Source organism: Rhincodon typus, chromosome 15 (assembly GCF_021869965.1).
Source record: "Rhincodon typus isolate 14 chromosome 15, sRhiTyp1.1, whole genome shotgun sequence".
Taxonomy (NCBI): Eukaryota; Metazoa; Chordata; class Chondrichthyes; order Orectolobiformes; family Rhincodontidae; genus Rhincodon; species Rhincodon typus.
This window is the reverse complement of record NC_063346.1, coordinates 18,659,333-18,674,395: the sequence shown is the minus strand read 5'-3', so window position 1 is coordinate 18,674,395 and position 15,063 is coordinate 18,659,333. Positions and strand designations below refer to the sequence as shown.

The window sequence follows — 15,063 nt, the reverse complement described above, 5'->3', positions numbered from 1 at the left end:
TCTCTAAATGTTGTCCCCAACCCACGAATCCTATTTGTACAACATCCTTTTGTATGGAATTTTGTTATGCCTTTTAAAAATCCAAATATACTAGATCCACCAGTTATTTAAATCCTCAAAGAACTGATTGGTAGATTTGTTGAACCTAATTTCCCTTTCAAAAGGCTATGCTGACGTAGATGAATTATATTATCTATTTAATCAAATTAAGCATGTTTGTACCTGTCTTGGAATTTCATCACAAAGTCCTTCAATTTCTCCACTTCCCTTTCCTCCTTTAAGATCTTTCTTAAAACCAAGCTTTTTGAGCATGATTTCTTCACACTTTCAAACCTCATTTTTGGCTCTACATTTGGTTTCTTCACTCACCACCAGGTGCTTTGAAACAATTATTGTACATTAGGGACAGCTCTGTAAATATTCCTTTCACTCTGCCCAATAATAGCAGATTTCATCAATAGACTATGGCTAACAAAATCCTTAAAAGAATTAACAATTTGATAAAATATACCATTCAATATGCCTTGTCTTCAGCATCTGAAGGGTTCTGTGCTGTAGCACTGAGAATTTCTTTCTTTATGGGCTGTTTCAATGAGACTGCCAAAATTAGTGCCAATTAGTGTTTAGATTTAAGATTATTTTACTGCAGGGTTTGAGACAGTTCTAATAGAGTTCTCGTAAAATCAAGCTTGTAAGCCAGAGAAAAAAGATAATGGGCGGAATTTTTCGTTCCCTGGTGTGGTGTGGCCAATGGCAAGAAAGCTGGGAAAACAGCGTGATTGAAAAAAAAATCAGAATCCTAATGTCAAAAGAAATGTTGTGATTTTCCCCTTAAGCTATATACAGAATCTTACAAATCTTGTGTTTCGAGGGGGCTGGTATTTGCCTCTTGTTAATAATCCAATTCGTCTTATTTCTACATTATTTCACATACTCCTCCTTCCCCGATTAAGCATGCCAATCCTGAAATGGAAGTCAGCGCACATTGCTGGTGGCTGCACCTTGCCAGAGGCCTGTCCAGGCCATCATTCAGCTGTGTCTACCCCATAACATTCCTCCATATTTCCGTGGCCACTATCCTCCTCACCATTCAGCCAGACAAGTTGGTATCAGCAAGCCACCAGTCTCATCACATCACTGTGCTTGTGCTCAGACCAACACTCTCACCATTTCAGCTCTTCAGTACTTCACGTTGGAGCTGTGACTTGTCAGGTTGCTTTGCATGCCAGAGTACATGCATCTGCTGCATCTACATAGGATGGAGTTTATTGATCTTACCTTCATTTCTTAGTGCCCAGTCATCTTGCACTTACTTGGGCACTGGCAGCCTCTGTGGCATGCATTGTTTTTGTGTGCAGAGAGGCAAGCAGACTTACCGTGATGAGAAACATTGAAGAGTCAAGGGGATGTATGTGTTGTTGTATGTCACCGTACTACATCAATGTCACACCTACGACATGTGCCAGCAGCTTCTTCAACCAACTCACTGCATGTGCTTCAATCAGATGGCTATATCTGAAAGTCAAAGTGGATTGGCCCTTAGTTGGGTCACGAGGATTATGGTCAGTCAGGGGGTTCTGTCACACTGAGCCAAAGGCCTCAACAGATTCCAGTCTGGGGTTTGGCCACAATCAGTCAGACACTGGGTTCTGCTAAAGCCTAGGGATCCATGTCCTTGCAGACTGTGGACCATGGTCAGTTCTATGCCAAGTACAACAAGCCCAGAGAATACTGGCTGCTGTGGAGCCTTCAGTCTAGGATGTGGCCAATGTTTCCTGCACTGGGACAAAGGTAGAGACTGCATGTGATGAAAGTGGATAGAAAGCAGTTAGTGGAGATGCAAGAGAGGAGAAGTCGTCAGGTACCTCCAGGAATTGGGAGTAGGAATTGCAAGGAATAAGGAAGGGTTAGTAGTTTGGAGGATGAGGTGGGTGAGAATCATTGAGTGGACAAAAGGCATGCAATAGTTAACAGTATTGCCTATCAGCCTTGGTGAGAGGTGTGTGCAACAGTATAGGTGGCGACCCGTGAATGTGAGGTAGCCGAGAGCAGAAGGCATTTACCATTGTAGTGCAGAGAGATCATTAACCTTTTCCTCCACCTCTGTGCATTCCATTTAACATGAGTCACAGCATTGACCTGAGCTGCTATCTTCTCTTCCTGGGCTGTACTGTCATGGATAACAATGCACAATAACAGTGTGAGGGCCAGTATAACAATGCACAGTAACAGTGCGAGAGCTAGTTCCTGACTTGCAGCATCTGACCTGTGTGCAGAAGGGCTTTACATATGGTATCAGTGGCATGAATGCTGAAAGATCCTGGCAGTGATGAGCTCTTCTGCTTCTCCTGCCTTGTGATTGCATGATAAAGGTGCTAAAGAGCCTAGATGCTTAATTAACAAAATGAAGATCAGAAGATTGTGTGGAAAAAGTCAGTGTGAGCCATGACTGTTTGGGTGCCAAAACTCTCACTCAGCAAAACACTTTGAGAGAAATTTTCCCATTTTCAATTAATGTACTTCTAAATATACTATCATGTCCCCTGTATTCTTTGATGAAGCAACATCAGTGACATACATTTCTCTCTGGCTTATTGCAAGAGCACAACTTATTCACATATAAGTTCAGTTAATTCTAATAGCTGGGAAAATTGGATCACTTAAAGAAAGCAGGCCAAGCAGTATCTGATGGTATCTGATACTTCTCTCTCCTTCCTGAACCTCTCTGTCTCCATCTCTCGTGACCGCCTCGAAACCGATAACTATTTCAAGCCTACCGACTCCCATAGCTACCTAGAATACATATCCTCTCTCCCACCTTCCTGCAAGAATACGATCCCCTGCTCCCAATTCCGCTGCGTCTGCTCCCAAGATGGGGCGTTCCTCTCCTGAACGTCCCAGATGTCCTCTTATTTCAAGGACTGCAACATACCCCCCCTTCAGTGGTTGAAAATGCTCTTGACCGCATCTAATGCATTTTCTGCATCTCAGCCCTCACATCCCCTCCCCGCAACAAAAACCAGGACAGAATCCCCCTTGTCTTCATGTATCACCCCACTAACTTCTGTATTCAACGTATCATTCTCCGCCACTTCCGCCACCTGCAATGTGACCCCACAACCAAAGATATATTTCTCTCCCCGCCCTTATCTGCCTTCTGTAGGGGCCACTCTCTCCACGACTTCCTCATCCTTTCCACACTCCCCACTGGCCCCACCAACCCCGTCACCTTTTCCCGCAACTGTAGGAAGTGCTACACCTGCCCCTACACCTCCCCCCTCACCTCCATCTAAGGAACCAAAAAAACCTTCCATATCAGATAGATGTTCACCTGTACATCCACTAATGTGGTCTACTGCATCCACTGCTCCCGATGTGGCCGCCTCTACACCAGTGAGACCAAACGGAGGCTTGGAGACTACTTTGTAGACACCTGCGCTCTGTTCGCAACAAACGACAACACCTTCCAGTCGCAACCCATTTCAACTCCCACTCCCACTCCCACTCCCTGGGCAACATGGCCATCCTGGGCCTCCTCCAGTGTCACAATGATGGCACCTGGAAACTGGAGGAGCAGCACCTCATATTCCATCTTGGGAGCCTACAACCCAATGCTCTCAATGTGGACTTTACCAGTTTCAAAATCTCCCCACCCCCAGCCTCATCCCATGACCAACCCTCCCTCTCATCCCCGCCTCCTTGACCTGACACAACCTGTCCATCTTCTCTCCCACCTATCCGCTTCTCCCAGCTCACTGACCAATCCCCACCACTGCCTACCTGCACTCACCTATCACCATCCCACCTATCTTCCCCAGCCCCACCCCTCCTCTCTCTATTTATTTTAGAGCTCTCTTCCCCCTCCCTTATTTCTGAAGAAGGGTCCCTACCTGAAACGTCAACTTTCCTGCTCCTCTGATGCTGCCTGGCTGCTGTGTTCCTCCAGCTCCACACTGTGTTATCTCTGACTCTAGCATCGGCAGTTCTTATTATCTCACTTAAAGAAAGACTACTTTGCTAAAGACCGTAGGATTTTCAGGAATATTTTCTCTTTAGTAAGTGTACTATATCAACTCCAGCTATGTTTGCAGTGTCTTTAAAACCTATTGAGTGAGGATGACTTGAGTTTATAGACAACAGGAATTAATTTTCTAGAATATTTAAAATTTTATTTTTACAAATGACTTATTAGATGCAATAAAACATTTTTCAGATTTTCAACTTCAGCCGATACTTGAAAAATCAATTTCTTTTGTAATTTGTGATCCCAAAATTGAGCTAATTATGTTTCTTTAGCATCAGCAAATTAGCGGTCATCCTGAATGTGATCAATATGATAAAATGCACAATTGGCTGTGTCACCCATTCCTTCACTTAAACGTGATTCATTTGCTCATGTTGATTGCTCTTATCTTGATGGAAAGAAAATGACTGTTATATATTGAGAATAAAATTCACACTTTTGATTTGTTCTTTTAGGTACCCATGCTCAACTCAGACTCCTGCAGACACTGAAAAGAGCAAACTACATTTTGCCAATTGTAGTGACAGATGGGGGAAATCCCCCACTGACTAACAGTACAGATGTTCTGGTGCAAGTCTGCTCCTGCAAGAAGAACAAAATGGACTGCAGCTCAGCCAACTCTCTCCACATCAGCGTCATGCTCCTCCTGGCCTCTATCATCACGTTGATCTGTGAGTTGGTAACTTGCATGACACTGTCAGCAGCTAAATAATTGCATCCCTATTCAACCAATGTAAACTTTACCCAAAATATAAGGACTCTTACAGTGGCGATATTTTAACTGGTTTCCAGAGATAATTTGAAGGAAGTGCCTCGAGATTGACTGTCTACTTAACTTGCCTCCCAAGAATGGTCCCTGTGCAGGAAAGGGTAGGATTATAGCCCACTCAATATTGAGCCGTGATTCCTCATTTATGAACCAGCAAGCTGCACACACCTGCTGGACATTACCTTGATAGCAAAGGAAGGTTCAATTTCAGGCTGCCATTTTATCAACAGCGAGTTTCAAAATAGGTTCCTGGGAGGTGTGGCAGCACTAGTCAGAAGATGGAGGAAGCAGTGACTTTGGGGGGGCACGGAGGAAATCAACAACTGGGGGGAATGGTAGGTGGTCAGGGAGGGCAAAATAGCAATTATGCCTGGTCTTTAACGTTGCATGCATGTTACAAGAAGTTCTTACCCCTCCCATGTCTGCATTCATAGAATCCCTACAGTCTGGAAGAGGCCATTCGGCCCAAGGAGTCTACACCAACCCTCGGAGTATCCCATACAGACCCACCCCACTACCCTTTCCCCATAACCCTGCATTAACCAAGGCTAATCCACCTAACCTGCACATATTTGGACTGTGGGAGGAAACTGGAGCGCCCAGACAAAGTGCAAGCTCCACACAGGCAAACACCTGAGAGTGGAATCGATTCCAGGTCCCTGGCACTGTGAGGCAGCACAGTTTCTACTGGTATTGATCTTGACTGCTCTTTTTAAAAACACTCGTTAGATGGCATGTTGACCAAACTCAACTGTACATCAGCCACAAGTCCTTTTACCAAATTGCTACCATGTGCTTCCATATGTACTTTAATAATATATGCCTTAATTTTATCGACATGTCTCCTCTATACCATCTAACTGAATTTAATGGCAAAACAGATTGAAGGGGCTGAATAGGCTATCCTGTTCCTATCTTCTTGTATGAATCAATGCCTTTTAAAATTTGTTACGCGAAACATCAGCTTCATAAGTTTCATTGACGCACTCCATTATATCACCAAAGAGTTGAAATAAATTCACCAGATATTACCTCTTTTTTAAAAATCTATTCTGGCTGTCCTTAATGAACCCAATTTTTTTAGATCAATATTAATTTATTTCTTTATTATGGCACCTGCAAGTCACCCAATGAATTCTGGATGAATGGCCTTATTGAGCTGGTTTATCTCCAATCCCCCCCGTCTCCCGCACCTCCACCTCTGATCATTGGTGTACCATTGGCCACTTACACAGTGATTATTGGATTGCATTCAGAAGCAGGAACCTTAGTTGACTTTTTCATTCCTAATCTTGCCTAAGGCATTATAGCTATTTGTAGTGTCTGCTGCCACAAGCTGATATCAGCAAAAAATCGACGTGAAAGATCTTTCATTTTGTCAAATCTGAGAAAAAGTTTAACAAACACGATAGATCTGACCTTCATTTATAGATGTCATGTTCGTCCAGATGTATTTCAGTGTTCATAATGTACCTCCCTTATTGCAGTTTGATTTTACTGTTTTACTTTATGTGCACATACCATTTGAAATTACCTGAAGTACGTTAAGATTTCATCTGTTGCCTGATACATATTGGTACAAGCCACTATAACATTTTAAAACTGAAAATTAAACAATGAATTAAAAGTGAACTTGTGCACACTTTACATATACCTTTTTATTAAATCGTAAGGTCCTATATCTTTATTGTATTATGAAATTAATTGTTAAACCTTTCTGTTACATTTCAATATTAAGCCAATTTGTTCTTTTAAACATTGTCTGGTCAGTTTTAATTTTTTTAAAATTATAGTTATTAATCAGATTAATTCTAATCTGTAGTATATAGCCTCCCTAAATTTCTTTGCCTCTCTACCTGTTTCTTTCATTTATACTCTCTTTAACTCCATGACTTTAACCAAGATGTTTACTATCTGCCCTGATATCACTTGATGTGATATGGCATTGATTCTTGTTTATATAGTACTCCTGTGAAGTACTTTGACTTGAGGTTATTAGAGCTCTATTGCTCACGTCTTGAGGGTTGCTTACTTGCTGCAAATTATCACCTCTCTGAACATTGGCTCCTGGTCAAATAATACCTTGACTTTAAAATTCTCATCTTTGCTTTCAATTCTCATCAGGACCATGCCCCTCCCTATGCCTGTAAACTTCTCCACCCTTAGAACCCTTCGAGATATCTGCACCCCTCTGAATCTCATCTCTTGTGCATTTCCAATTATAACAACTCTACAATTGGTCACCATGGCTTCAGTTGTCAAGCCTCCAAGGTCTGGAATATCTTCCCTACCTCTCTGCTTCCCCTCCTTGTTTTCCTTCTTAAAGACATTTTGCAAAACCTACCGGTTTAAGATTTTGCCACAGAAATGAATATACCTTCATGGGACTCAATCATTTTGTTTTACATTCCTCCCATGAAAGACATAGCAATGCTGCATCAAATTAAAGATGCAGTATAAATATAAATTATTATCTTCAGTAAATGGAGTATTGTTCTCTTGGATAGTTGGTACCTGAAATGGTCAGTTGAGTCACAAGATGAGCTCCATCTATCAGGGTATAACGGACAATTCTTGGGAGCAATTAACAAGACATATAGTTTGTTCATTTGTCTAAGTAACGGACCAAATTGCTTCAGAAGCATTAATGCATAATACTCTCGCCTCGAGCCTGACAGCCTCAAAAAACTACCTTGGAATTCTGATGTAATGTATTAGTTATTAAGTAATATATAAGAACTGATTCTTTTTATCAAGAGTGAGCCTAAGACTTTGTTTGGATATCCTTCCTCATTTAGTATCAGTAACTTAGACTGATATTAAGAAAAAGGAATAGTGGCAGTGAATCTACCCAAGGCATCCTGATGGTTTCAGTGGATCACCATCACATTATACCATGGTGCCTGCGGTGATCATCTGAAAATGTACTTATTGATACAATTACGTGGTGTTTAGCTTAGAATTGTCTGTAATGTCATTAATTAACAATGGCTGAACTTAATTAGTTAACCCTTCACGTTATTTTTGCTTCATATTTTCACCTCCAAGTTAAGAAGCAAACTGTGGTAGTTTTCTTTTGTACTTTAATTCACATTTATTTAGCAAATGTGTCCAAAAGGAATGTTTCTGTTGGACCTATATAATGTAAGAACCAGGAGACAGTAAGGACTGCAGATGCTGGAAGCTAGAATCAATAAATGTGGAGCAGGAAAAACACAGCAGGTCAGACAGCGTCTGAGGAGCAGGACAGTCAACGTTTCGGGCCAAAATCCTTCTTCAGGACTCGTGAAAGGCTTCGGCCCAAAACGTTGACTTTCCTGCTCTTCAGATGCTGTCTGACCTGCTGTGCTTTTCCAGCTCCACATTTATTGACTCTATTGTAAGAACCAGGATGGGCAATAGATTGGTACTTTTGAGCTGAGATATGCAGTTTAGCTGTTTATGTGGAATTAATGTCTATTGATTAGAAACTATCCGCTTCTATGGCCATTGTTTTCAAAAGGCAAACTTACTGCTAAGTGCACTTATAATAAATAAATGCATTGGGAAGCTATATTCACCTTTGTTGCTGTTTGTAAGTCCCACTATGATACTGAAAGTTGGAACAGACAAAAGTTAAATGTGCCATCGATGATCCTAAGGGTAATTAGAATATATTTAGAACATTCACATGCATTTATATGTAAAATTTATTTACACATATGTATGTGTGTATATATGCATACAACATTTTTATATAATATATACCATAATGGTAATAAGACATTACAAAACATAATTCACACGTGAACAATATGATGGGAGGGAGTCCATTCGCTTTGTGGTTGTATGACAGCAAACCCATTAATAATCAATAATTTCTTTTTTCCAGGCCTGTAACAAGTGCTGATGTTGGTGCTGCCTACTGAGTTGCTGCGGCAACAAGAAGGAAAAAAAAAGCCAAATCCGAAGAGTTTACAGGATTTACAGTTGCTCAAGTTCTAGACCTCCTTGCTCCAAGCACGCTTTAATTTGTACCTTCACTAGTCTATCAAACTGTGCTACGGTCAGTGACAGCCTCTGACCTTACTAGCTTCCACTAATGGGTTCCACCTCTATGAGCAAGTGTTGACGTTGCTTTACTTTGAAGTTAGACTGAACAACTATGCAGAGGACTTGAGGACAGAATACACAATTAACCCAATGCTCTGCTCCAGAATATTTTAATTGTAATGGCATTGAAAAGAAGGATATTTTGTCAAAGCAAAACATTTTCTACAGGAGACACTATTTGGAAGCTAAGTAAGACATGCTGTTGATTCTTGTAAGGCAAATTGTTCTCTGTGTGTCAAGGAAGTTTTAAGACAAATTGTTCTATCTGTGTGTCAAGGAAGTTAAACATAGATTGTGCGTAAGTGGTAAATATTGCTGTACATGCTTTTGTTTCCCGTTTTCTTTTCTTTTCAAGCAGTATTTTTAGGCAGAATTAGATTCAGTAACCTCTACACTGCCACATACAGGACAGTACCACATATTGTGTTAAGATTATGAGCCTGTGCCATCACTAACCACATTTAATCAAAAGTCTGCACAGCTTCAAATTAATGAACTTAAATACCAAGAAAAGGGCGAGCAAAGGACAATGTGCTTTATTCTCGAATAACTCAAGACTAATGAGAGCTAAATATCCAGATGACATAAATATAGATTCTGCTGAGAAAAGTGTTGTGGGCAGTTTTGTCAGAGTAGTTGCAATGTTGCCATGCTAATTTGTGATTTGGATCTTTGATACAAATTAAAAGTATTTGGCTCAGTGCTGTCTTAAACCGGTTTGGTTCTGTGTCACGATGAGGCTTGTGATATAGTCCAGATGGAAATCACAATACAGAAATTTTCACATTAAATATCTTGTAGCTTTACATTTTGAGTAATGACGACAAATAGTTATATCAATGCTCAATAAGGAAAATTACAACCATCTGCCTATTCCTTCAATTTGACATCACATGAACGCAAGCATAAGGACTGCAGGGGTCTCTTAGAGGATCATTGGCTGTTAGTCTTGGTGTTATGGTAACTATTTTTCAGACAATATTTTGGAAATCTGCAGGTTGCAACTCATTGCAACGTGCCCAGTAGTCTCCCATGCCTTTTCCCTGTCTGTCATAAAGATGTTACCTATCAATGGCCTGTTGCATTCACATCGTTAATTTACGTACTGTCCATCAAATCCAGCTCGCAGGCCCGCAAAATGTTTGCCACCTTTACTTCACCACAAGTCTGCACAATAGCCATACCTCACATGAAAGGTACAGCTGTAATGCAATTCTCTAGCGAACTTAAGTAAAAAACAAACTATTGCTGCTGGAAGCATAACCAAAAACAAATAGTTTTAAAAGCTCCCTTTTCAATTTGCATGGTCCAAAGAAAGGAAGAAATTTTAGATACATGGAAAGTTATAGTTAAATTGCTTATAGATGTGCACATCTCTTCTTTCTTTCAGTTATTCCACATTTTACATCAAGAGATAGTTATGTCTTCATTAACGGCAAACCATTTACTATTTTGGGTTAAGAAACAGCCTTATATTAGATTCCTTTTAAATGGAGTAAATATATGTGTGTGGTAACCACCAGAAGCCCAGAGGGAATCACTAATTAACCACCTTGTGAAGCTTGTTGAGTGCGAGTTCCTTTCGGCCTGCCCAAGTAGAACTCATCACCTGAGTCTTTTATAAAGCAGAACCAGTAGGAGGGGAAAAAAACTAAAACAGACCCAGGGATGGCTTACAGAACTGTCTGTCCCGGCCTGAGACTAGCCTTTGCATACCACAATTTGTGGCTTTATTTTGGTGTTCAACGATAAACAATGTTCCTTTCCAATCGGGCTTCCTGATTTATAACCATATGTAACCCTGCTTTTGTTCTGGTAATTCAATGTCTTCTGAAAGATGGAGAGTGTCCAATTTCTTTAAATTGTTTTTAAAGTCTCCTTAGCGACAAAATATCTTTCTTTTATCCTTATTGTTCTATGATATTCGATATTATGTGGTTTTCTACAAAAATTAACTCGAGTCCTAGTCTTCAGGATAATTACTACTGTTGTGAGCCAATTAGCAATTTAAATAATATCAAACATTAGAGTGGAGAATAATTACAACAATTAAACTAAGATATCAACTTCAGTATTAAGAGATGAGATTTTGAATATGGTCTATGAATCAGTATTAGAAGATATTTGTTATTGACAGCCATCAAGATCACCAATGAACTGAGGTTAATTTAATCTTCTGCTGAAATTGAAAATGAGCACAAAATTCTTCTTCTTTTGGTAAAATTAAGTCGGCAAGTTCCACTGTTTTAATCACCCAATGAAATGAAGTCAGTACTGGGACTCTAGCTCTTTAATACCCTTGCAGTGTGGGAAGACTGAAAGGTGATTTTGACCTTGTTTAACAGTATGAAATGACAACCTGTTTTACAGCTCTCCTGATTTTTATTTCCATTCATGTCAGTGGAAATACAATGAGGAGAGATAAAGCATGGAACGTTGACTTGCCATCAGTCATTTCACACTGTCACAAAAGCTACCCTGCAGTGTGTTAAATTGCCACTAAACTCCATGTACCTCAGAACAAAACAGAAATAATACATTTATGACCCTCAACTCCTATAAGATTGGTACAAAGTTGAAATCCACATGCAAAACAAATAATGTAACAACCTGAACATGTAACATAACAGTACAATTTGGAAACTGAAGGAACAACAGTAAATTAATAAATGTAGTTACCACAGAAAATATAACAAATAATTGCATCTGCATAGAGGTGGCATCAGACGTTCTGACAATACTGTGTTTGTATATTGGGTAAATAGGGTTAAGGGCTTGTTTATTTGTGATTTGTGGAAATTAGGTCTATCCCTTACTGGTAGCATCCGCATGATCTGGAAGTTAATTTGCTGTATTTTGCCAGCCTCATGGAGATAGTGGAAGCTGTATTGGGGCAGTGTCAGGACATTAGAGGGAAAGTTGTGTCAGATTGTCTCTCTGTTGTTTTCTCAGGGGTAGGCTTGGAACAAGCTCGGCTGTCAGCTCCAATTCATGAAACCAACAGAGGCCACACTTAGGGGCCATTTTGCAATGACACTGGTAGTTTCTCGCTAATGGAGTGGCCCCTGCCAAGTGTAGAGGCTGCCAGCTCAATTGAAGTGACCACCCAGTAGTAAGCCACATGGCCATTGGAGCTAGAATCTGCATGCCCCAATAGCATTACCGCAGGAATCAAAGGCTGTCTGCCAACTTGTCTGTATGCCTGGGGTGGAGTTTCCTACACATCCAATGATCCTACTGGTTTCAGGCTTCATTGTTTGTTGCCATCTCTGCAGGTAGATGCCTATAACATGATATACTTTGGTGGCAGTTTTAGTCTGGCCTAGCAGTCTTAGCAGTGCCCATTTATCCCAGTGTGTTGCAGCCCTGACAGCAGTGGAAATCCTCTACCTGGAATCCACTTTCTGCCCAACCTCTTAATGGACAGGGCTCCCAGTGGCAGCTTTATATTTAGACACCAGGGAAAATTGCATCAGTCATCTCACTTCCTAGTTTCCAATCCAGAGCTGAAGCCAATTTCAGGATTACTATGTAACTGAGAAAATACAGCCTATAATGTGCCACTGAGTTACCATATCAGATCTGTGACTTTCCATCAAAACTCATGACTTCTAGTAGACAGGACAGGCGTGAAACAGTAACTCTGTTCTTCTCTGGGAAGGCCCAAACATACATTCCATAGAATGGATGTCTAGATGTTAACTTATGCAAAGATAATGAGAGTTACTACGGGAAGAAAATGTCTATCCTAATTTCTTGAAGATATATTTATAACTTTGCATAAGTCCAAAGATATTCCCACACTCTGGTTGAGATTTTAACTCACTCAAAAACCTTACGTAGCATTGAAATCAGGCCCACATGCAAAATTCTTAACTCTATTAATTAGATACGTGCTTTAAATTCCAAAACCCAAGTTCAATTTGCACCAGACTGATGGGATAGAAGCTCTCGTATTTTCCTGACACTAAGGCTCCTATGTATAATGAGGACGAACAGTTCTCGTCCACTTTCCAGTGTAGGCTCGAGCACACATCACGAAACATTTCGCAATTTGGCTCAGGCTAGCAAAAAAGTTTGACAGCTTCTCACAGGAAGGCAACAAAAATTACTGTTAACGAAAAGGAACAGTAAACTGCTGTAGTTGCTATTGGGCCCTTATACATGAGACTTTACATCTAATCACACCATACTTGGTAATAGAAAAGAAGCTTATACTGAAAATCTGACATAGAAACAGAAAAGAAAATACTGGAAATATTCAGCATTTCAGGCAGCATCTGTGAAGAAAAACAGAGTTAATGTTTCAGGTCAACGAGGTTCCATCAGAATCACTTATTCAGTATTTTGCGCATTTTTCATCCTTGGTAACGCTTGTTGTTGATCTGATGGCGTGAAATTTTAAAAATATTCTAAAAATCAAACAAATTTCCTTCACCTTGACCACAAAGAAGTACATTTTAAAAATAATATTCCCTGATTTTGAAAAAGAAAGTCTTCTGTTCTTTCCTTTACACTGTTGCTTTGCATGTACTATTTATCTTAAACGCTGCTTTTTACTTCCATTGAGAATTAGGGAGACTAAAAGGCTTATGAAAAAACACTCGGTGTTCCAGAAGTTAATTTTCTATACAGACTGTTAATGGAAGATATGGTATGGCTTATTACTAAGAATGAATTACAAATAACCATGCTTTAAACTGCCTTAAATCTGCAGTACATTAAACTCTGAGCATCGGGGAAAGCAAAAACATTTCAGACAATCCCTTAGAGAGCATTTTAGCAAACTGTAGTGATGTTTTAAAAGGACATGTATTAACTATTTAAACAATCAGGGCATATAACATGATGTGGCACTCTAGGAGTTCAAAATACTGTAGTACTTTATTAATTATAGTTCCTCTTATTAAATGTTACTTGTGAAATGAATCTTGGTATCTTTATTGGTGAATGTACAAATGCAAACTGATGCACATTATGTTTCAGATGCACATATTAAATGAGATTTTGTTATTAAAAAATTATATATATTTTTTTCTCTAAGTTTTAAGGGTTAAACACAGCTGCCCTGAACCTAGCATACCAACACTAACCACTTTGTTTTTAATGGTTTGAACTTCAAAAAAAAGGTTCTGTCGCCAAATTGATCCATTTGGATAGAGGTGCTGTTGATTACTTAATTAAAACATATTTGCTGAAATGCTTGCTGTTACTTAGCTGTAATAAATGTTACATTCATGAACATGATGTGATTACAAAAGAACTTGTATTTATTTGTGCGATGCTGAAATAAAGGAAGTCTGGGATTTTATTCTTCTGGGAATCATTGAATTTATTTCAACAAAGTAATTTTCCCCTCTATTACCTGAATCTCTCAAATTTAGAATCCCTTGTGTAATTCATGTTAATGTAACTTTTTAACTGCAGCTATCCTATTATGCTTATTACCTTTAAGATTCTGCATCTTCAGAGTTGGCAACTGTGGCAACTTCCCAGCAAAGTGGCTTGTGGAGGGGTTGTTTATTTTTAAACCCTTTGGTAGGACTCCTTTAGGTCATTAAATTCGTGGTTCAGAGGGTCAAGCTAATGCTGTAGGGGAAAGGGTTCAAATGTCACTGGGACAGCTGATGGATTGAAATTCAATTAATAAAACTAGAATTTAAAGCAACTCTCTGTAATGGTAATCATGGAACTATCTTCAATTCTTGTAAAAACCCACCTGGTTCATTAAGTGTGCTTTATATGACTTCAGGTCCACAACGATGGGATTGACTCTTAACTACTCTATGAAATGATCTAGCAAGCCAATCATTCCAAGGGTCATTTGAGATGGACAATAAAGACCGGCCTTGCCAGTGATGCCCAAGTCCCACCAAAAAAATGCTGCTGTTGATTGCCCCACCCTCCTCCTCACCTGGCCCAAAATCCCCAGACTCGATATACCCAACATAACCATCAACGTGCCATCAATCACCATGTACAACCTCAGCAGTGGTCATCAATCCTGTTGGCACTGAGTTGCCAGTTCTTTAATTGTCCTGGCATCATTTGGGGTGAAGTACCCTCCTTAATCAAGTCACTGCCAAATAAATGGCAGCTGCCAACAAAGTGCAGCTGTGGGTTCTTGTTGCTCACTAGAGACCCTGTTGCCTACCAGAATCAGCCCATCGTTAGTTTC

At 39.9% G+C, this 15,063-nt stretch overlaps 1 protein-coding gene across 1 annotated transcript in view; it reads left to right on the top strand.

Annotated features, from left to right (window-relative positions):
* Positions 1-14,196, top strand: part of cdh13 (cadherin 13, H-cadherin (heart)) — a 1,009,596-nt gene extending 995,400 nt beyond the window's left edge. The window contains exons 13-14 of the mRNA XM_048606112.1: positions 4,480-4,695; positions 8,665-14,196. Of these exons, the coding sequence (XP_048462069.1) occupies positions 4,480-4,695; positions 8,665-8,672 (224 nt within the window). The 3' untranslated portion in view covers positions 8,673-14,196. The remainder of the gene's footprint in view (positions 1-4,479; positions 4,696-8,664) is intronic.
* Positions 14,197-15,063: the final 867 nt, after the last annotated feature.